This window comes from Cyprinus carpio, unplaced genomic scaffold (genome assembly GCF_018340385.1).
Source record: "Cyprinus carpio isolate SPL01 unplaced genomic scaffold, ASM1834038v1 S000006657, whole genome shotgun sequence".
Taxonomy (NCBI): Eukaryota; Metazoa; Chordata; class Actinopteri; order Cypriniformes; family Cyprinidae; genus Cyprinus; species Cyprinus carpio.
The window spans coordinates 840,710-862,599 of record NW_024879281.1 but is presented as its reverse complement, the minus strand read 5'-3'; the positions used below and the strand labels follow the sequence as shown (position 1 = coordinate 862,599).

Here is a 21,890-nt window from a genome sequence, read left to right as displayed (position 1 = left end):
GTTGCATCTCATCAGATTCCTCGTCAGACTCGCGTTATTGTTTTTAAAACTCATTCGCTTTTACACATGTTGCTCTGAATTAAGGTAAGTGCAGTTAATTTTGAGAAGGATATTTAGTCGGAATGAAGAAAAAAACGCAATTCGATGTTTGTTTGGTTGATTGAATGAATATAATTGCGAACGCAGCATGCGACTATTACAGACGCGATTATTATGGTATAAGAACCGGTACCTCATACCTGAAGAGCTGCTTGACAATTAATCTATTTCGAGTTCGTTTGAACTGCTATCAAATTGTTTAGCTGAAACTGTTTTACTGTTTAGTGTGGCAGTATGTCTAATTTGTGGACAGTTAGTAGAACTAGCAGGCAAGACAACTACTGCTGACGGGGTAAATTGTCTCAGCTGCCATGTCTCCGTCAGGTTTTGAGTCAAATGTCCAATGTCCACTGTTTCATCTTGCAGTGGTTGTGTGGTACATTTCAAACGACACGTTTTCTTAACTCATTTAATCCCCAGATTGTCCTAGCTGAGGGAAAGTATTTCACATCTGCACGTCTTTTCTGAAAAGTTTTAAAAGTTATTCCTGGTCACACACTGAAAGATGGGGACAAACTCCAGATAGCTCAATATGATGAAAAGGAAGATGCAAACAAAACATTTTCTAGTATCAGGTATAAGATAAACCTACATATTCCTACATATTTATTTTCACCTTTGCTGTGTTACATTTAATGTAAAAATACTTAATGATTTTCGTAATGTGAATTATCTGCTGCTTATTAAAAATTGAGCTCACAAATGTGATCACTGACATGTCTTGTGATAATGATTTATTTTACTACTATATTATTATTATTATTATTATTATTATTAGTATTATTATTATTAAGAACTTTTATATAACTTTTAATAAACAGTTCAAAAACAGGCACAATTAAGTCAAAGCTCCAAAGGATGAATGAAAAAAAGAAGAAAAAAAAGACATTCACAAGACGCCAAATATAGATTCATAATATGTGAGAATGGAATTACCTTTTACATTTTTTTTACAAGTTTAAGAGAGTTTATTAAAAGAATGAGTTTGTTACAGAAAACAATGTATAAAGGAGGAGATTTGGACAATCAACATTTAGTTAACAAGTTTACAAAATTGTCAATATGTTTATCTTCATGCTCATAATAACAAATAACTGCTTTCACATTTAGTTATCATCAATCTAACTTTGGCAGAGAAAGTGTAAAAACCCAAAATGTCTGTACACTTTGACAATCAAAAAACAAATTTCAGTACAATTACAGAAAGAACATTCTTTCCCAACATTCATAAACTTAGAGAGTAAAATATTATTTTGGATATATTTTATGTAAAACCTTAGGTGAATTTCTCTTACCTTATTTGAAATGCAAAATTTGTAAGATAACAGCATGCCTTTCTCCAATTAACATCCCTAAGAAAGGAATTCCAGTAACATTTTCCTCTTGGAATATTTTTTTTTTTTTTTTTTTTTTTTTTTTTTCATGAAATACTTGTCTAATATCATTTTTTATCAAATACGTTTTTGCCATTTACAAAGAAATTACAGTCTTTATTATCTACATTATAAGACATTTGGCTGCTCGTCAAATTAATTAGTCCAGAAGGGATAGCATTAACTACTGTAAAAAATTCTTTATATTTTATAGGAAAATTGAACTTGAATCATAAGAATAAATCTTAGTAGTTTAAACCATAATCCAACCATTTCTTCAAAATTCAAATGTATTCTTGCCTTTAATTTTAATCAAATTGTTATTCCAAATTTTCATTCTGTGAGGAGAAAAATTATGTACAAAACACAGTTTCCATGCCAAGAGTGCTTGCTCATGAAATTTAGACAGTTTTATGGGTAATTTGGTAGGTGAAAAATTACAGGTTAAAAGAAAATTAAGACCACCCACTTTCTTAAAAACATTATGAGGAATAAAAAAACAAATAGAATCAGGATCACCAATACACTTTTTGATCCAACTGATCTTGAAAGTATTACTGCTACATTAATAACAAGGCATATAACTCTGTATGACATCACGTGTTTCATGGTGCTTTAACACAGACATCATCTTTCAGAGGCGCCAAGGTCATGTGACTGTTTTCAGCAGCCATGTATAAATGTTGACATGTATTTGTAGTTTGAAGTAATTTGCATATAGGCCTATATAATTACAATATCATCAAATATTTATTTATGTTGCATAACTCGTTTCATTTATTTGATTTCTTTCCATTGTGACAACTTCCCCCTTAAATGCCTTTGATTCAAACAAAAATACAGGAAGCCTTTTGGTCGGTCCAGTTGCATAATTTTTCAAACATTACACTGTATAATAATTTAATAAAATCATTATCCTTAAGATCCCCTCTCATTTTGGGCGTTGTATATTTTCGCCCATAGCCAGGCTCACCAGATGGATGATAGACAGATTCAGAGTCAGCACACACCTGATTAAAACAAAACATGACTTTTGTTTAATCATACATTTTATGGTTTGAATGTATACATCTAGGTTTTATTTGTAAGCACAAGGCATATTAATTTCCATGTTGCCATGTTTTGTTGAAATATTGCTCTTGCCAAGACATTATAGATGTCAGTGTTGCTGTCTGGCGCCTGTGTATAAATCTTTATAGAAATTCCCCAATCTTTGCTTATGATATCTGATATATGATATCATGCAACACAAACACACCTTATATTTCTTTTCCTAATGTTATTGGGACAGAAACTTCTTATTTCTGTTTCAGTGAAAGATATTTGGCCTGTATATGAGCTCCTGCAGTTAGTGCATCACTCCATATTGACAAAAAGATCATTCCTAAATGGTTTTTGTGAACTGAGGCGTCTAAACATCCACAGGACACAACTGCTACACTGAAATAATTCACCCAATAGTTACTTGAAGGAACAGGCACTTTTCCATCCCCTTAATTATTGCAGAGGGGTTAAGAATCAGTCGCATTGAGCTAAAGACATAAGTGGTTCATAGCCAGATATTCACAGCCGAATTGTGATTTGTAAGTGCCTCAAAAATATATATACTAAAAATACACAACTTTCAATTGTGATCATCTCGCTGACTGCAAACGAAAACAAACATACATTGCAAAAATATATCGCAAATCTCAAAATGAAACAGGAATCTATTCTAATGAATCAGTGAATCAGTCTGAACAGAACACAATGGCTAAATTCAGAAATGCATACTTACTGTATGCTCTTACTGTAAATACTCACTGTAGGCATAACAGTTAAAGAAGAACAGCAGGCTACTCGAGCAGATAACTGTTACTGTTTTATTTGGAAAGCAATGTTACAATGCTAATTCATTCGGTTAATGAAACTTAAATCACTTTAGTTACTTATTGGATATTTATGTTAACTTCTTGTAATGAACGTCAACTGGAGGCAAGTTGAATGAGAACCCTTCTGCAGTTTAATAAAATCCAAAAAGTGAGCAGAAACAATGAACAAGACTTGGCAAAAACATGAACAAACTCACCAAGCAGTAGATTACACAAACAAAGCAAGACAAGAGACAATGGCATTGGCAACATGAGGGCTATATATATCAAACAAAAAGGATCACATGACACAATCCAAGCAGTGAGAAACAAGAACAACCAATCACAACATGACACATTGACTGAGGGACATAACAATGACAAGAACTAAAACAAAAACCAACATTATACTTGTAGTTAAAGATACATATCCATAACAGGGTTGCATAAAAAAGTTAAACAATATGGGGAAAATAGAATTGTTTTTTGTTTAACAGCTGGTTATTCTGCCTGAATTATTATTATTATTTTTTCATGTTAGCATACTCCAAATTGCTTTACGGTGATTGGTTCTGCCAGAAACACTGCTTATTATCTGTAATTGTTTTCTTTTTAAGGTTGCAAGATCAGAAAAACTATGATGGCTAATGTCTGATATCAAAAGAGATACCTGAGATGATGAAATCATCAGTCAAATCTCTTCAAGTGTGACTGCCAGGCTACTAAAGCGTATTTGTATTGAAACCACAAACATATATTACTACTCATGGATGGTTATCATCTGCACAGCATGTTCGCTACTCAATCTTAACCTCATAACTTGCACAAGGGACTCTTACACCATGACCAACGTTCTTCCAGCAGAAGATAACATCAGTTTAACCTTTTTTCCTGAGAACTGTCCCAACTGCACTGCGATACCTGCATTTGACATCACTAAGACGCTGGCTCTGGGCCTGGTGCTGATGCTTTTTATAATATTTGGTGTGATGGGCAACATCCTGGTCATTCTCTCTGTGGTGTGCCATCGCCATCTCCGTTCCATGACGCATTATTTTATTGCCAATCTGGCCATTGCAGACCTGCTTCTGAGCTCCATGGTGCTCCCGTTTTCCGCTGCATCTGAAGCCTTGGGCCGTTGGGTGTTCGGTCGTCATTTATGTAATGCCTGGACTGCGCTTGACGTGCTGTGCTGCACGGCGTCCATCCTCAGTCTCTGCGTGATCTCTGTGGATCGCTACATGGCCGTCAGTTACCCGCTGCAGTACCCTTCCTTGGCTACAGGTCGAAGGGCACTGGCAGCAGTGGTGGCACTATGGGCTCTTTCGGCTGCCATCTCCATTGGCCCGCTGTTCGGTTGGAGGGAGCCCATGCCGGAGGACGAGTCGGTCTGCAGAGTGAATGAAGAGCCAGGATATGCCATCTTCTCCGCTGCATGCTCCTTCTACGTGCCGTTGACAGTGATTTTGGTAATGTACTGCAGAGTGTATGTGGTGGCCCGGCAAAAGACTCGTTCTATGAGGAAGGGCTGGCAGACGAATGAGTTAAATGAGCACGGAGTGACCCTGCGGATCCACTGTCACAACGCCCAGCAGGCCGCTGGGGAGGAGGAAAGAGTGCGCTCGAAGAACTCGTGCTTCGCCTTCATGCGTCTGCTCAAGTTCTCCCAGGAGAAGAAGGCTGCCAAGACTCTGGGGATTGTGGTGGGATGTTTTGTGCTCTGCTGGCTGCCTTTTTTCCTAGTGCTGCCCATAAGTGAGTATAAACTAAACATTTTTGTGAACACACAGCAAAATAAATATAAATATAAACAGCCACAAATGAGATTTGAATATCTTAAATTTAGGTCTGTTCCTCATGCAAATCTATTTTACGGTTTCAGCAGAAATATAGTGTATGAGTGTCATTTTGGCTGTTTCCTTCTTATTCATTTTCATTTCTCAGAAAACAGCCAGAATGAAGTAAGTTGTATTTTTAACAACATGAGGGTGAGTAAACGATGACCAAAATTTTGTCTTACCTTTAACTGCAATATCTCTAAAGAACATACTGCACTGAATATTTCGTGAAATTAAATGAAGTATGTGAGCGTATTTGATAGACACGCTGTTTTCAAGCGAAACACATTAAATTTACTTTCTGATGTTTATCCTCACCCATGTTTCCAAACGACTCAATGTTCTCTCACAATATGCCTCTGTGCGTAAACAGCATTGACATAATTCTTGCTGGGCCTTTTAGATTACATTTAAATGAGCTTGTTTACAATAAAGGAATGAATTATGAACCTAGAACAGAGGCTTTTAACAGCAGCCCTAGTTCAGAAAACCATCTTTTGTATGGATTCCACGTGTTTGCAGGCGAATCATTTTAACTTTGATGGAAATACAGCTTATTGTTTGACCCGTGTGTTTAGTAAATGGACAGCTAAGATGCAAGAGTCAGTCATTTGTGCATCCAATTCAAAGCTTTCAAAATACTGGAAGGAAATGCACACATCAAAGCAAAGCCTTTGAAAATATGAAACATCCTAAACCATTTGACCCTCTGTCTTGGGGTGAGCTTATGAATGATAGAGGTCTCTTGCTCCATATAGTAAATTTGTCATTTATTTCTTTCTGTGTCTCCAAAGGCTCCATCTTCCCATCCCATAGACCCCCGGACACTGTCTTCAAAATTACTTTCTGGCTTGGCTACTTAAATAGCTGCCTCAACCCCATCATCTACCCGTGCTTCAGTCAGGAGTTCAAGAAGGCCTTCCAGAACGTTTCTCCATGGCCGCTGCCTCAGAAGAACACACACAAGATCTGGAGCCCTCCGCCCTCTGCTCGAGACCCTATGCATGGCCCCAAATCTCCACAGGGTTTCCCATCTACATCTACTGACTCCTGGAAGCATACTGATGCATCGCCTACCGCGAATAAGAGCTCGTTTACTGCACATAGCAACAGTGCTGTGAATGCACCTGAAACATCTCTGACAATGAAAGTTCATCAGGTTTCCATATGCAAGATGGACGGTGAGGCTGTATGAACTGTTTTTGAAAGTATAAAAAGATAACCTTTCAAAGTAGCTTTCAAAGACTTCTTAGCCTGGTTCTGAACCTGGAACACGAATGACCAGAGATCTGGCTAATTCTTGTTTACAGGAGCACCATCTTGTGGCAAAATCTGTAATATGCATCTGCACTTTTGTGAAGTTTAACTGTGAGGATTCATACTTTGGACTGTAAAAATAAAAAAGCTTGGTAATGAAATAATTGTGGACAGAACCATTTGAAACAAGGTCTTCAAAACTTGTTCAAACACAAAAGACCAATATACTGTGGTAATATGAAGGTTGAAGTATGAAGATTTTTTACATGTGTTTTTCCCATATTTTGAATTACACACTGCATTGTATTTTGTTTTAGAGATGAAGGAAATGTCTGTAAACTGAACAGAAGTTGTACTGGTTCTGCCTGGACAGCACAGAGTGTACAATAGGGTCCAAAAGCTGTGTAAATACTTGTTTATTATTATTATTATTATTATTATTATTATTATTATTATTATTATTATTAATAATAATAATAATAATTATTATTATTATTATTTCATGTAATCTTAAAAAAAAAGTTTAAAAAAATAGTAAATTTAAAAGTTAGATTTTGAGTTATATATACATATATGAATGTAGGTATGTATGCATGTATAATTCAAATATCACAAATCTCGTGATGATTATCAAATTTGATGATATAATGATAAGTCTATTAAAGGATAGTAGTCTATATGTAAAATGCATACTGTAAGTCTACTTAATTCTGGTTTTCTGATGCAAAATTATTTTTATATAAATTGTACAAATAACTGAAATTTAAGAACAGAGAAGATAACATTTTTTTCCCCCTTTTATTAATTTTCCTTTTTCTTTTTTTATCTTCATCATCCAAGGGATATGACACTTTTAAGAGCAAGCAAACATCCTCAAACAGCACAGGCAACAGAATAAACACCAGCACACAACACGTTCACTTCTGGAGAGGGAAAAGAGTGGATTTGGGATTATAAATCATTGGCAATCTCAGATTGAATGACCTTTCAATTCCCATCTGCATTTTACATAGATTACATACCACACATAAAGAACATTCAAGCGAACATAGCAAAGTGTGTGTGTGTGCGTGTGTGTGTGTTTGTGTGTGTGCGTGTGCGTGGTATCAGTGCCAACAGCTGCTCTGGGATCAGAGGAAATGCTTAAGGCATGTTTCATTTGAACTCTTGCATATGATGTCTCGATAAGGAAAACACAAGGAAATATCACATAGGACAATTCTGTTCTCAATTGATGCCATATATTCACACCAACTTTAATTCAATTAACTATCTTCACTTTGTTGTCTAATTTTATTTTTAAAAAAAATAATTAATCATATTTATCCAAGAAGCAAAATTGTGGAGAAATACAAATACCAATAAAACAAAATGTTAAATAAAAAACTCGATTTCTCTGAATATATCTTGAATTAAATGTATACCTTATCCTTTTAATTCTGATTTCCTTCTCGATGAGTTGGGTACTGTATATGGTTTGCGTTACACTGTAATCACAACTCAGTTGAAATGATTGAGCCATTCAGTGTTGTTTTAATAGCACCAGCCCCAGAAGGGTTGCTAAGGGCATGCTTCCGATGTGTAATGTGTTGCCATGACAAATAAAAGAGTCAGATCCTGTTGACTATGGACAGTCGTCATAGGAACAGTGGAAAAGCAATGAGGTCAGCAAGAAACCAAAAAGAAACAGGAAGAAAGAAAACAATCGCAACAGTCATGAGTTGATAGACTCTACTGGGCCTGCAGCGGCCGGCCGTTATTAACACATCAGTCCTTGAGAACAGACCACTTGAATCGTTATAACCTCGCGTCACCCTCCGTTCCAACAGCGCGCGCACAGACACCCTCCGTTCCAACAGCGCGCGCACAGACACCCTCCGTTCCAACAGCGCGCGCAGTCTGTTTCTCCTGCTGATCGCTGTAGTTAGCTACAGAGCCCTAAAAGGACTTGTCAGTAAAAATATTACTAATTAAAAAAATCACTCGCAAACCTTAGCGCTCTTTTGGAAAAGTAGGCTATTGCATTTTCAGAGAAATTGTTCATTCGCTGGCGCAAAAGAATAGCGTTCTAAAAAAATAAAAAAATAAAAATAAAATTGCGTTATAGCTTGCAAAAGCATTGGAATATAGTCTTTCCTCCCGCTGCATGTTATTAACATTATATTGTTTTGTGAGTGAACGCATATGTTTCTCAGGAGAACGCAAAACTTGTGCAAGAGAACGCAAAATTTCTCGAAGGAACGCAAACGTTTTTGCAAGAAAACTTAAAAGCACTGAAATAGGCCGGTAGTTTTTCCTCCCAAGTTTTGCGAGTGAACGCAAAGTTTCTCAAAAGACCGAAAACGTTGTGTGTGTATGTGTTGTTTCTATGTGTTTTTATACAGTCTATGGTGTTGAGTCGCAGAGGAAAAGACGAGCAATGGAGAATGATGTTACAGGCCAAGATTCTGCCGATATTCGAGAGGAAAAAGAAAACAGCTGGAGGCCGGGTTTCCTACAAATGAAAAACAGACTAAACTAAACAGACTTACAAAAAGGTCCCGCCGTTGCTAATCCATAGTGAGATTTAAGCAAGGTACATTGAAACCAGTTAAAGCCTTTTTATTACTGTTTTAACTATTATTTGCCTGAGCTGAACGCTTTAGCACCATCCACAAAATGTGGATTATCGTTAAGAGTTTTGTGGCGATAACTTTGAAGCTAATCTATTGTGTAGGCCTACTCATAAATGTTGGCAGATTTAAAACGTCTTTCTCCTAACCGCAAACGAACCAAAAATATTGATGGCTCATCTTGTACTACACAGATTTTTATCCAATCAAAAGCTCTCTACAGTGACAGTGTCCCTCCCTCAATACCACTAGCATTAGCAAATACCAAATCAGTGACTGACATAGCCTACCTAAAGCCAGGTTCTTTTAATAGATGTGTCCCACACAAACTTCTTGTTTCAAAAGGAAATGTGTCAAACACAGGAGAAGAAATCGGACGTTAGCTAACCTAGAGTACTAGCTGCTCGATGCATTGCCCTTTGTTTTTAGGGTATGTTTCTCAGGTTTCCAGACCAACTTGGAAGAAAAACAAACAATTTCTCATTCATCCGTTGATAAAATACAATAATGAAAACATGGAGCTGCCACAGGCACAGTTGTTGAAAATCACCTTTAACCTTTGACTTTTATTTTTTGAAGTTATTACAGGATGCAGCATTTTATTACGGCACTAAAACGGATGTGGACATTAAAAATGGCGCTGTGATAACTCTTTATAACTTTATAACTCTTGATAACTTTTGAAAAGCCTTTCAAAAGCACTATGACGAGTTAAGAGAAAACTGGCACCTTTGTATCGGTTAACCGGCTATTTTACATTTAACAGCCTTTGAGTTAGTTTCAAAAAAAAAAAAAAAAAAAAAATACATGAACAAGCTCTTGTAGAAGTATTCAACGTGATCAGTACATCTCAGGCACAGCTTGGAGTTAAAGATACAAAAAAGACACATTAGCGTATGTCTGCGAGATCACATTTGTTGACATAGAAAGTAGCGACATAGTCTCTCAATACCATAAAATCTCACGACTCGTATGGCACATTTGTTTTGCGCTGCGACCAAACTTACAGAAAAATCCATCTGGGGGTACTCTTAGCCCAAAGTATACTTCGTACGCGTGGATCCCGATTTTTGTAATCGTGTCCATTTAGCTCACACATGCCCACTAATCTGGCCACAAGGGGACAACATGTCTAGTTTTTAGTTCATTTCTAGTCTGCATGTATCAAGTTTGCACACACAATCAAATGAAATATACTTTGAAACGCAAATGTTCGGCTTTAAACATATGCCAAGTGTTCACGTCATCATTTATGTATACTTTGGGCTTTTTGGAAATTGCTACTAATTTGACGTAGTTACATGCACATTCTTCAGTAACACAGCTTTTTCTCAAGCTAACTATGGAGACTAAAAATAAATTGTGACTTTTTTCTGGCAATTCTGAAGAAAAAAAAAGTCAGAATTACAAGATATAAACTCTTACTAAGCTCAGAGAATTCTGACTTTCTTGCAATTCTGAATTTACATTTCGCAATCGAGTTTATATATCGCAATTACAACCTTGACTTTATTCTCTTCTTAGCCTTTGGGTATTAAAGCAGTAAGTGCGAAAAAAAGAGTTTGAGGCCAGAACAAGGAAGGTTTCCAGCTAGAATCACTTGCGGTCCTCTCTTATTATCTTCTACATTGCTAAGCTGCTTGTTTTTACATGCGGTTTCTTCTTCAGTAACATTAACAGTGTTAATTAAACATCTCTGGTTGTGTAACAACACATGGTTTTTAATCAGCGACCACTGGAAAAGCTTTCTTTTATTGACTGGTACAGAAAGTATCGCATTGAATGCCACGGAAAGGGCACGGGCGGAATACGGTCAGGTGTTCATACTGATGTAAACTGATTGTTTGAGTAAAAAAGCATAATAAAAGATTCCCAAAAATAAAGACATCCCTAATGTAGTAGACTTAAAAGTCTTAATAGACTTTTAAGAAACCCAGTTCTCTAACCATTGCCTTGTTAATAAGTAACAATGATAAACAGCTTCTCTAATACACACACTTGATCCCTCTGATTTCAAAAAGCAAATAAAGTTAAATACAAAAATAATAACACGACTCATGGTGGGTCGAAAGTACAGTATAAAAATCATACAATCAGAAGTGCTCAGATGTGGATGTTACATTTTTTCCTTCTCTCTTCACATGAGGCAAATACTTTTTTTCTCTAGATGTCTCCTTTAGGAAGTGGTGTATGGTTGGGAAAAGAAAAACAAGGGAATTGGGCGAGAGCTCAGGGGTTGGGAGACTAGGGAGTGGAGAATCATAGGCCCTGTGGAGGGTTCTTGATGTGACACGTTGGTCTCAGCAAACACCTCCGTTATAGACATCCCTCCCCCCAACCCCCTGTTCTCCTGTCTGCTGATGGAGGGCGTCTAGCCCAGGCTGGTGATGTTGGCCCTGCCACCAGGGGGCGCAACGATGCGCTGGGTGTTGCGGCGGGGGATGTTGTCATCAACCTGAGAGCCTGAAATAAGATAAATCAAAAGGCAAATCACCTTTATGGTGTATAAATATTTCACAGTTCCTGTGAAAGGGTTCAAAACGGATCACAATAGATTAATGTGAATGATATAAAAACAACAAATCTCTCACTAGTATTAAATTTTTGGTTAGTACTAAGCCAATCGTTTTTTTATTTAATAATATTTCATTTATATATAATGACACTTTTTTTTAAACCAAAAGAATCTCTAATATCAGCCTATACAGTAATGAAATTTCTTGCAAAGTGCTCACCGGAGAGGCTGAAGCCGGACTGGTGCAGGTTGCGGACCGGTTGAGCGGGCTGCTTGGCAGGAGAGGTTTTGGCAGAGGAAGCAGGGGTCACAGCTTTGGGTGTCACTGAGACTTCACAGACCGGCCCGTCGTAGAGACCCCGTGGGACACCCCTCAGTTCAGCAAGCTACAAAACATCAGTGCATGATAATGTTAACAAAAGCTAATCTGATAACCTTAAACATTTAGAAAACTACAAAAAGTTAAAGTATTAATGCAGAAAGAAAACACTTAATAGGCATTAAAAAGCATGACATTTTAATTTATGTATATTTACATATATATATATATATATATATATATATATATATATATATATATATATATATATATATATATATATATATATATTTATCAGTATTCCATAGAACAAAAACATAATAATAATACTAAGAGTAGTATTCTAAAAAGATTATATTGTGATATTCAAAAAAATATGATAATAATACTAGTAATAATAATCAATATCACAATATGGTCACTAATCGATTGTTTATCCATAAATTTCATATTAGAAAACCTGATCAAATAAAGGAAGTTTAATGCATAACTGACCCTGCTGCGAGCCTTTATCCTCTTGTAGACAAAGTCAGGGAAGGGCTTGCGGGTCACGTAGCGGCCGGACCCCTCAGTGGTGTGGAGGTTCCCCTCCTCCAGGACGATCTTTCCCTGGCTGATGACCACCAGAGGCGACCCACGCACCTCAGTGCCCTCGAAGATGTTGTACTCCACCGCCTGGTAAACGAGAATCAACAACATAACAATAACAACACACAGAACAAGAACCTAATGTCGATTTACAAACATTTCCAATGTGTAACATTTTATAATCTTTCGATGGTTATGAAGCAAGAAATAATTGCACAAACAATCCAGACCCCTTCCACACAATGAAGCATGATATTCCTGTGGAAATGGAGGTGGTGTCCCGTTGGAAATCAGTATTGATTCTTTCAGACAGCTATTTAAATAATATGTTGAGGACAAGTTGTCAGAACCCAGACCAGTTTAGAAATACAGTACAAACAAGGAATGCTGGAAATGAGAGGGAGTGAATGAGGGAGGAAGTATATGAAAGTTTACAGGGTGTGTGTGTGCTGGCAAAAGTGTGACCACCCTTCTAAATGCTACTGGTGCTTTGCTAAAAGCAATACAGTATACGTCCCACAAGACCTAAAAACAGCATGAGGTTATTCAGTGTGTCTGATAATCAACACACACACATGATCACACACCTAATGAGTTCTGAATGTAAAAAACTTGTTTTGTTAACTTCTTTACTTGAGAACCAGAATTATGTTGTAAATATTAAGACATAAAAGTTTCTTAAGCTCACAAAGGCTGCATTTTAAAAATACAGTGTAAAAAAAAAAAAAAATTAGTTATGGCTTTCCTTCAGTGTCACATGTTCCTTCAGAAATTGTTCTAATATGCTGATTTGCTGCTCAAGAAACATTTATTATTATTATCAGTATTGAAAACAGTTTTTTCTACTTAATATTTTTGTGGACACTGTGATACATTCTTTTGTAACAATGTAAACATCCTTACTGTCACTTTTGATCCATTTAGTGCATCCTTGCTTAATAAAAGTCAAAGTCTATTTAAAAAAAAAATCTTAGTGACTTCACACTTTTGAACAGTAGTGTATTTTTAGTGATTATATATTAAATAAATCATATTTTCTGTTTTATTCATTGCAAACCCACTTTTCTTGTCTAAACCCTAATTATTACAGTATTTAATGAGGTTTGTGCATCGGGGGAAAAATATTCTATTATTAATTATAAATGTAAATAATACCTAGAATTTATATACAAATATTTTTTATATTTATATTATATTAATCCATTATTTGTAAACACATGTGACATTGCTGACAGCAGATCTCACCAGATTGTGGCTCTTCGCTGAGATGATCTTCGTGAGTTCAGGGTCCCACAGAACCAGGTCGGCGTCTGAACCCACGGCGATGCGGCCCTTGCGCGGGTACAAGTTGAAGATCTTAGCGGCGTTGGTGCTGGTGACGGCCACAAACTGATTTTCATCCATTTTTCCAGTTACCTACGAACGAGAGGGACCACAGGGAGACATGACAGTTTGTCTCGGTTGTGTTTGTGTTCACTTGAGTGTCCTTGTATTCTCTATTTGGGCTCACATGACCACTGACTGATTTTGTTTATGTGACTGAAGGAAGTGTAGATGCTGCACTGTGGTAGCTTGTGATTAAATGTCTCCCCTTATTATTTGAAGACTAGTATTTCTGCCTCACCACACATTTGTCCCAGATGATGGACATCCTTTCCTCAGTGCCATTGGTTCCTTCAGGGATGAGGGTGAAGTCGTCTTTGCCCACAGCTCTCTGGGCGGTGTTAAAGGTGCAGTGAGCACTTCCTGTTACCTGCAGATCCCCACTGAAGCGTGAAGTGAATGAGGAGACAAATTTCAAGTTAGTAAAAAAGAAATTGCGTCTGTTCTACAAACATTTATATTTATCCACTTAGAAAACCCTTTTTCACAATTGTGTTCAGAATGTTTATTTATTAAAATAATTTAATATTATATTTTGGATATTCCATTGGATATCTGGATATTGTTATTATTAGCAGTAGTAGTAGTGGTAGTAGTAATATCATAATTATTTACACTATAAAAATTAATAACAATAATATAATGATTTAATAATTATTAATATAATAAATTATTATTATTGTTGTTGTTGTTGTCTTTCAATTAATACTAATACTAATAAAATAAGCATTAATTAATATTGCTAATAATAATACATACAAAATACAATCATTTTATCATTGCTTCACTTTGAATATTATTTTGTAGTTAATTTATTTTGTAATAAAATTATAACTAATAATTACTAATAATTAAAAAAATAATATAATAGCTATATTGCTAAAGAAAAACAAAAATAAATTCATAAATTTAATCATTAATTCTTCACTTAGAATATAATTGTATTCAATTTTATAATTAATAATAATAATAATTGTAGTAGTTATAATTAATATTGCAAATAAATATACATACTAAAATACATTTTTTTTTATCATTATTGCTTCACATGGAATATTATTTTGTAATTCATTTATTTTGTAATAAAATACTATAATAATTATTAATATAATAATATGAATAATATAGTATATATTATACACATAATGTATATAATAAATATCATACTTAGTAAAAATAATAATAAAATAATAATTATTATTATATTGCTAAAATAATAATAATAATAATATTTTTGTATTTTTTGTACTCTGTTTGTATTTTTGTCAACCCTTCAGTTAATTTTAAAGTCGTCTGGGTTAATATGGAACTTACACAAATTCGTGAAATTTTTTAACCACTCTCATACTACAAAAATGAACCAGTTTCATTCTTCATGGTAAACTTATTACAGGGCTCCACCACTGAAACTAATCAAATTAGTAATGCATACTACTAATGAACAGACTTTGAGTGCTCTTACCATGACAGCAGTGAGTTGAGATAGTCCGGTGTGGTGGGATCCGGACTCAAGGGTGGGGACGTGACGTAGGCGGCAGCCTTGGCCCAGTTCTTGCTCCAATAGTGCGAGCCGTCCGTGCCAAGACTGGCTGTGATTGGCTCCCCATACACAACGGTGCCTAAATGGTTCAAAGATACCAAATTAGGAATAGGCATATATGATTTCACTTTAATTCCCTTGCCCTTATTCTGGAGCCCGACCACCATGATGTCATTTCTTGCTGTCTGGCCAATAATTATTTTTTGCAGGACTGCAGTGCATCCATTCTCATAAAACCTGCCTTGCTTGCTTGCCTTAATAATACTAGCTCATTTTAATGGCACGGAGGGAGTGGAATTAGATCAAACCACCTCAGAATGTTCTTCCATGTTGGTAAATCAACCTTGAATGTTTCCACTAGGTTTGGATCCATTGAAGACTTCCTAGAGTCACCATATTGAAAAAGGAGTTTGGTCTCACCTTTCTTCCTGGCCTGGGCGATGACATCAGCGGCACTCTTGCTCATCACCTTGGTGATGTAAAGAGGGCAGTTGGTCTGATTGGCCACTGTTACGGAGCGGTTCACTGCCTCCGCCTCCAACTAAATTTGAAATAAAACCAATTCAGTACAAATGTTTTCTTCAACAAAACTTCAGAAACATTGGAAAATAGACGTCAATTCTCAGAATTCACTGCCGTTCACCTCTTCTGGTCGACTGAGGACATGTCCCTCTGGTCCAGTGATACCCAACTCCAAAATCCTGCGCTGCTCCTGTTGAAAGAATGACAGAGAACGAGCGAGATGGGAAGATAAGAATACCATGAGATGGCTGAATCTGTAAATCATGTTGTCATAGTGCCAATATATACTGTCTATATTAAAAATGTCTTCATTACCAAGAGTGTGCTTATCTTGATCATGATAAATACACATAACCGCGAGCCAAAAATCATCTGCAATTAATTATATCAAGCTCATTCAGGAATATTTGCTTTGGCTTTGCTTGCCATAAAGTCTGAGCATTCATTGTGGAGCATATGTTTTGATTTAACGTCTCCAAACAGTTTATTGTTGATAGTAACTCTGAGTAATGGAGCTCAGTGCTGGACTGCGTAGCCTCTCTGAAGATCTCACCTCGACTATGATGTCTCCGTTCTCAGCGTGGACCTGAGCGATGGCCCCGAGGTCCCGGATGACACTGAACACTTCGTAGATCTGCACACAAACACACATTCGAAGTCACACAAAGGCTGACAATGAGAAAGGAATGGCAAATGACGAAGCATGCTTAAAACAGATGCAACAGTCACCGGCATTCTATTTAATCATCGCCAAGGGACTATGTTTAGAGTTTTCTTTTTTCTTTTCTTTTTTTTTTCTTCTCACAATTGTCACTAGGAATTAGAACATAAACACCCAAAAACTCAAAACTTGGTCCTGTGCCACCTAAAACTGGTACCATGGTACTGTGATGGTAACAGATTTTTTGTCATTTTAAAAAAACATTTTGACTGCCAAATTCCATGTTTGACCAATCAGAATCAAGGAAATATCTGGTAGAATGAATGAATGAATGAAAGAATTAATATTTGTTTGTTTGTTTGTTTGTAAATACATAGTTATGCAATGTTACATTACCAATACCATGTTTTTTGTTTTTTGTAAATGAATAGTCAGGATTCCTTTCCAGAAGAAATATCACATTAAACTGCAAACTCATAAATAAATAAATAGATAAATAAATAAGTGAATGTACTTAAAAATACCATGGTACATGACTAATACCATGATATTTTTGTAAGTGCATAGGCAAGCAAAGTCACATTAAACTGCAAAAAAAAATAAAAAAAAAATAAACAAAGCACTCATTAAAATAAAGATATACCAATATAAATATTTATAAAATATTTTAATTTTTACCTAAATATATAAAATAATATATAAATATATCAAATATATTTTAGGACCATTCAAATGTTTTAAATTATTGGTACACAAAACAGGCTTAATTTTCATAATTTTAATTTCTCTCTTTTGATTTTATGATTAAATATGACCAGGGTGTGTTTTTGACAGGTTTTGTGAGTCTGATTGTAAGATACAATTATGGAGGAAGCCATACCTGGGAATCAGTGAGCTGGAAAAAATCTTTGTAAGCCAGGTAGACGAGGAAAGAGTTAACGCCTGCACACAAAGACGGGGGATGAAATTACAGAGGGAAATGAAGGAGTCCGTGAGACATTAGTGAAAATTCCTGAGCGATGCAGTATTCTCTAACTCTGCTGGGTTTGTACAGCAGATGCAGATGTTGACAGTGGTTTACCGTGATCTTTGACGAGCGCCTCCATCTCCTCTTGAACACCTTTGTGCCATTCAGTGATGTCCACATGAAGAGAATAATCACAGCACGCTTTGCTGTCCGCCCATTCCCTCCACTGATTGAAGGCCGAGATCAGACTTGTCCCGGGTTCAGGAACCACATGATCAACTGTTCACACACACACACACACACACACACACACACACACACACACACACACACACACACACACACACACACACACACACACACACACACACACACACACACACACACACACACACACAGATTGGTTAGGCAGATATCAAACAGCTCCTACATATTAATAAGTACTTCAGATCAGTTAATAATGCTGCTCTGAAATGAGGACATTGAAGATGTTAAAACAGTCTCTTGTGTTATTTTAAGCACACTGTCTCCATCCTGTCTGCACTGCTGTCAGACACTATCGATGACGGCTGCGTCACAAAGAATACAGGTGCCTCAGCAAAACATTACAGCTTTCATAACACTTAGGAAAAGCTAGCATAATTAGTGAAAAACAGCTCTAACCATAGCTTAAAGGGGTATTTCACCCAAAAATAGACATGCAAATAATGACAAATTTTTCATTTTTGGATGAACTATCCCTTTAACTGTGTTATCTGTATTAAGACCACAAGCAAATGGGAGAAACTGTAAGTTTTGCTCAATAGATCATTACTAGATGGTTGCTATGGTATTGTTGTGGTTGCTAGGGGGTTTCTATGGAATTGCTTATTGGCCCAAGTCTTTATGATTATCTGGTCCCTAGATATTAGTGGTAACTAAGTGTTCTGAGTAGTGTTTGTTGTATTACTATGCATTTGCTCGGGTGTTGTGGGTAGTTGCCAGGCTGTTGCTAGGTGGTTGCTATGGCATTTTGGGTGGCTGCTAGGGCATTGCATACTGGCCCAATTCTCTATGACACTCTAGTCCCTAGATTTTAACAGTTGCTTAGTGTTTTGAGTAGTTGTTTAAGAATTACTAAGCATTTGTATGGGTGTTGCTAGGTGGTTGCTATCAGGGACGTGCACAGGAATTTTGAGGGGCAGTTGCTCTGACCTAAAAAAAGGGCACTCACCCCCCCCCCCTCACGGGCTATATGAAGGACTGAGAATAACAGGGTCTTTATTAAAATATATATACACAAAGTAAAACACTGAAATACAGCACTCAATCACCTTAACTACTACTAATAATAACATAGAAAAACATGACTTTTTAGTGTTAGTTTTAGTCTTTTTTTGTAATTTGGGTTATTTGTCAGCGGCAAGATTCAAAAAGGTCAGAAAAAGTATTGTGTAATAATAACTCAACAAAAACATCATACAATTTTAGAAAATATTCATTCAAAAATAAAATCAGTACATACAATATGTACAAATGGGCACACATATGTAACTAGTCTCAACCACTCCGCAGTAAGTGCAAAATGTGTAAGTGACGTGTGCCAGTAAAAAAACCTAAAGAGCCAACAGACTAAAGAAGACATACATGAACCGCATGTGTTCAACCCATTTTTGAGCCACAACAAGACATTTCTGTCAGATTGTCAGGGAGCTTAATCTGAGAAAAGAACATGACAAATAACAAATAAAAAGAAAACTTTAAATACAGCATAATTTTTTTAGTGTGTGTGTGTGTGCCGTGGGTGTGTGCATAAGTGAGTGTGCATGGGTGAGAAAGAGAGAGAGGGCTTTACTTTAGTCAAGCAATAATTTTCTATACAGAATTCACACCCTATACAAATTCCACAGCTGTACAATTTTCACACCCTATACTAAATTTACCCTATACAATAGCCTACTCATCTGGAATGAAGGAGCAAACATTCAGTGTAAGAGTAAAAAAATGACATAACATTATTTAATATTTATACTATTGGGCCGTTGAATGCTTGAATCTGATTGGCTGAGGAACGTTCTGAGGCGTGACATTATTTTCTGGGAAAAGCATGGCGAACGTAGTTCCAGGCAGCTCTCTTGACCGCATTACAGTTCCATATCACTTCGCATAGTAAAACTGTAATAACGGAAATTACAGGACTAACAAAAACAACAACATGACAGACGATTTTCCAAGAGTACACATGACATTTCTCACTAGCGAGGTAATAACAGCGCTGTTTAGAGACGCTGCTGCAGTCTAATTCACACAAGCTCTCTCTCTCTCTCTCTGTGTGTGTGTGTGTGTGTGTGTGTGTCTCTGTCTCTCTCGCTCTCTTTCTAATAACTTCATTAATAACTGCATTATAATACTATCAACGGCTCAAGCCTCCATTACCAGCTTTAAAATGACATTGTGAAACCAGCAAAAGAAGCGTTGGATGAGATGCGGAAGAAATAGTCATACCCACAATAGCGATTAAGTACTACAAAAACCGAACGAATCCCCTTTAAATATATCATCTGATCGATGTCTTGAGGTGTGGTAACCGTGGTATAAGCGGAATAATTGACTCCGCTTCGAGTCGTGACCGAATCACCACCTCAGGTGTGCATTATTTTTCTAATAATTCAACGGCCCGTCGTCAATTATTCCTTACTTGAATCACAGCTTAAATAGTGTTTTGACATCGACAACCCAAGTGCATTTTACCATCAAACTTGCGTCTAGTTAACTTTCTAAAGTAGCAATCGCTTCTCGGGTCGACATTAACACACTGACAAAATTATATTCAGAATTAAAAAATTATTTATACCACTTTTTAATGTGTGATTGTGTAATGGTTTTCACGAGATACCAACCTTTCGCGAACTTGCTTCCAACACTAGTTCTCATGGAGACGCGGTGTGCACGGAGGGGAGGGCTGTGAGCGCGCGAGTAACGTTATGTGAGAGAGACTCATGAGTGAGAGACGCAGGGAAATGAAATGCAGCTGAACGTTTGCTCTATGAAAGACATTGACAAAGACGAAAACTAAGGACATTTAATCTATAATTTTATTTTTTATTTTAGTTAGTTTTTGCCAAACACACATTACAGGTTTTGGTTAGTTATCGTTCTTTTTTAATGCCTCGTTTTTATTTTTATTTCAGTTAACACAATTTTTTTTCCCAACTAGTTTTCGTTTTTTCGTTCGTTTTCGTTAACGATTATAACCTTACTATTACTTTTCCGACAACGTTGAGTCGTCTCACCCGACAACCGCGACAATCTCCTTCTAGGGCCGCTCATGCAGGCTCAGCTCAGGTGCCGGTCGCGTGCAGCGCTGCAGCCACGTAATGAGAGTTTGCCCTTCCCCTACCGACTTTCACTTTCGGACGGGTGCCCGAATATGGAAGTGAATGAGGCTTTGCGATTTTTATTTATTTATTTATTTATTTTATCTAGGCCTACGTGAAATTCTGCATCCATTGTACGATTTTTTTTATTTATTTTTTTTCCACCTCGGAAGGGCAACGTGAGTCGAGAAGGGCATATGGGCAGTTGCCCGGGCAACCTGAGCAACCCCCCTGTGCACGTCCCTGGTTGCTATGGCATTGTGGATGGTTGTCAGGGTGTTGCTAAATGATTCATGTGATGGTGCGAGTAATTGCTATGGCATTGCTGGTGCCTGTCAGGGTGTTGCTAGGGCATTACTCGATGATTGCTATGTTTTTCAGGGTAGTAACATAGGCATTTACTAGTCTATATGATAAACACCCAAGCTTGGTGCTAGGGTGTTGCCATGGTATTTTGGGTAGTTGCCAGGGTGTTGCTAAGTGATTGCTATGGTGTAGTGGTGGTTGCTAGAGCATAGCTAGGTACTTGCTATGGTGTGGCATTCTTGGTGGCTGCCCGGGAGTTGCTAAGGCATTACTAGATTGTTGCTATAGTGTTGTGGGTAGTTGTTAGGGCATTTAATAGGTGGATGCTATGGCATTGTCACAGTTGGTATGGTGTTGTGGGTGGTTGCTAAGGCATTGTTTACTGGTTCAAGTCTCTATGATTGTCTAGTCCCTAGATATTAGTGGTTTAATGCATTATTATGTATTGGCCCAGGTATTGTGGGTTTTCTAGGTGTTGTGGGTGGTTGCTAGGATGTTGCTAAGGTGTTGTGGGTGGTTGCTAGAGCACTGTTAGGCTGTTGTGTGGCATTGCTGGCGGCTGCCAGGGGGTTGCTATGGCATTTGCTAGGTGGTTGCTATGGCGTTGTGGATGATTGCTAGATGGTTGCTACAGTGTTGTGGGTAGTTGCTAGGACAATGCTATGTGGTTGCTATGGCATTGCTAAGTTGCTGCTATGATGTTC

The 21,890-nt window shown here is 36.9% G+C and overlaps 2 protein-coding genes across 3 annotated transcripts in view; one reads left to right on the top strand and one right to left on the bottom strand.

The window, feature by feature from the left end:
* On the top strand, positions 1-6,812 carry LOC109053475 (alpha-1A adrenergic receptor-like). Its single transcript, XM_019070853.2, has 3 exons — positions 1-84; positions 3,940-5,077; positions 5,955-6,812. Exons 2-3 carry the CDS (start codon positions 4,093-4,095, stop codon positions 6,353-6,355), a joined length of 1,386 nt encoding a protein of 461 aa, XP_018926398.2. The 5' UTR covers positions 1-84; positions 3,940-4,092; the 3' UTR covers positions 6,356-6,812.
* Positions 6,813-7,210: 398 nt separating this feature from the next.
* LOC109053453 (dihydropyrimidinase-related protein 2) overlaps positions 7,211-21,890 on the bottom strand; it is a 23,708-nt gene continuing 9,028 nt past the window's right edge. For both annotated transcript variants that reach the window (XM_042755229.1, XM_042755228.1), the window contains exons 4-14: positions 17,639-17,803; positions 17,438-17,499; positions 16,450-16,530; positions 16,018-16,086; positions 15,795-15,915; positions 15,297-15,453; positions 14,076-14,217; positions 13,697-13,867; positions 12,359-12,538; positions 11,765-11,930; positions 7,211-11,492 (exon numbers count right to left, since the gene is read on the bottom strand). In XM_042755229.1, the coding sequence (XP_042611163.1) occupies positions 11,401-11,492; positions 11,765-11,930; positions 12,359-12,538; positions 13,697-13,867; positions 14,076-14,217; positions 15,297-15,453; positions 15,795-15,915; positions 16,018-16,086; positions 16,450-16,530; positions 17,438-17,499; positions 17,639-17,803 (1,406 nt within the window). In that variant the 3' untranslated portion in view covers positions 7,211-11,400. The remainder of the gene's footprint in view (positions 11,493-11,764; positions 11,931-12,358; positions 12,539-13,696; positions 13,868-14,075; positions 14,218-15,296; positions 15,454-15,794; positions 15,916-16,017; positions 16,087-16,449; positions 16,531-17,437; positions 17,500-17,638; positions 17,804-21,890) is intronic.

Excerpts from the sequence above, each read along its gene's own strand:
- LOC109053475 (XM_019070853.2), top strand. The coding sequence starts at position 4,093 with ATGGTTATCATCTGCACAGCATGTTCGCTACTCAATCTTAACCTCATA. Across the intron at positions 5,078-5,954 it reads TTTCCTAGTGCTGCCCATAA|GCTCCATCTTCCCATCCCAT; the intron begins GTGAGTATAAAC and ends GTGTCTCCAAAG.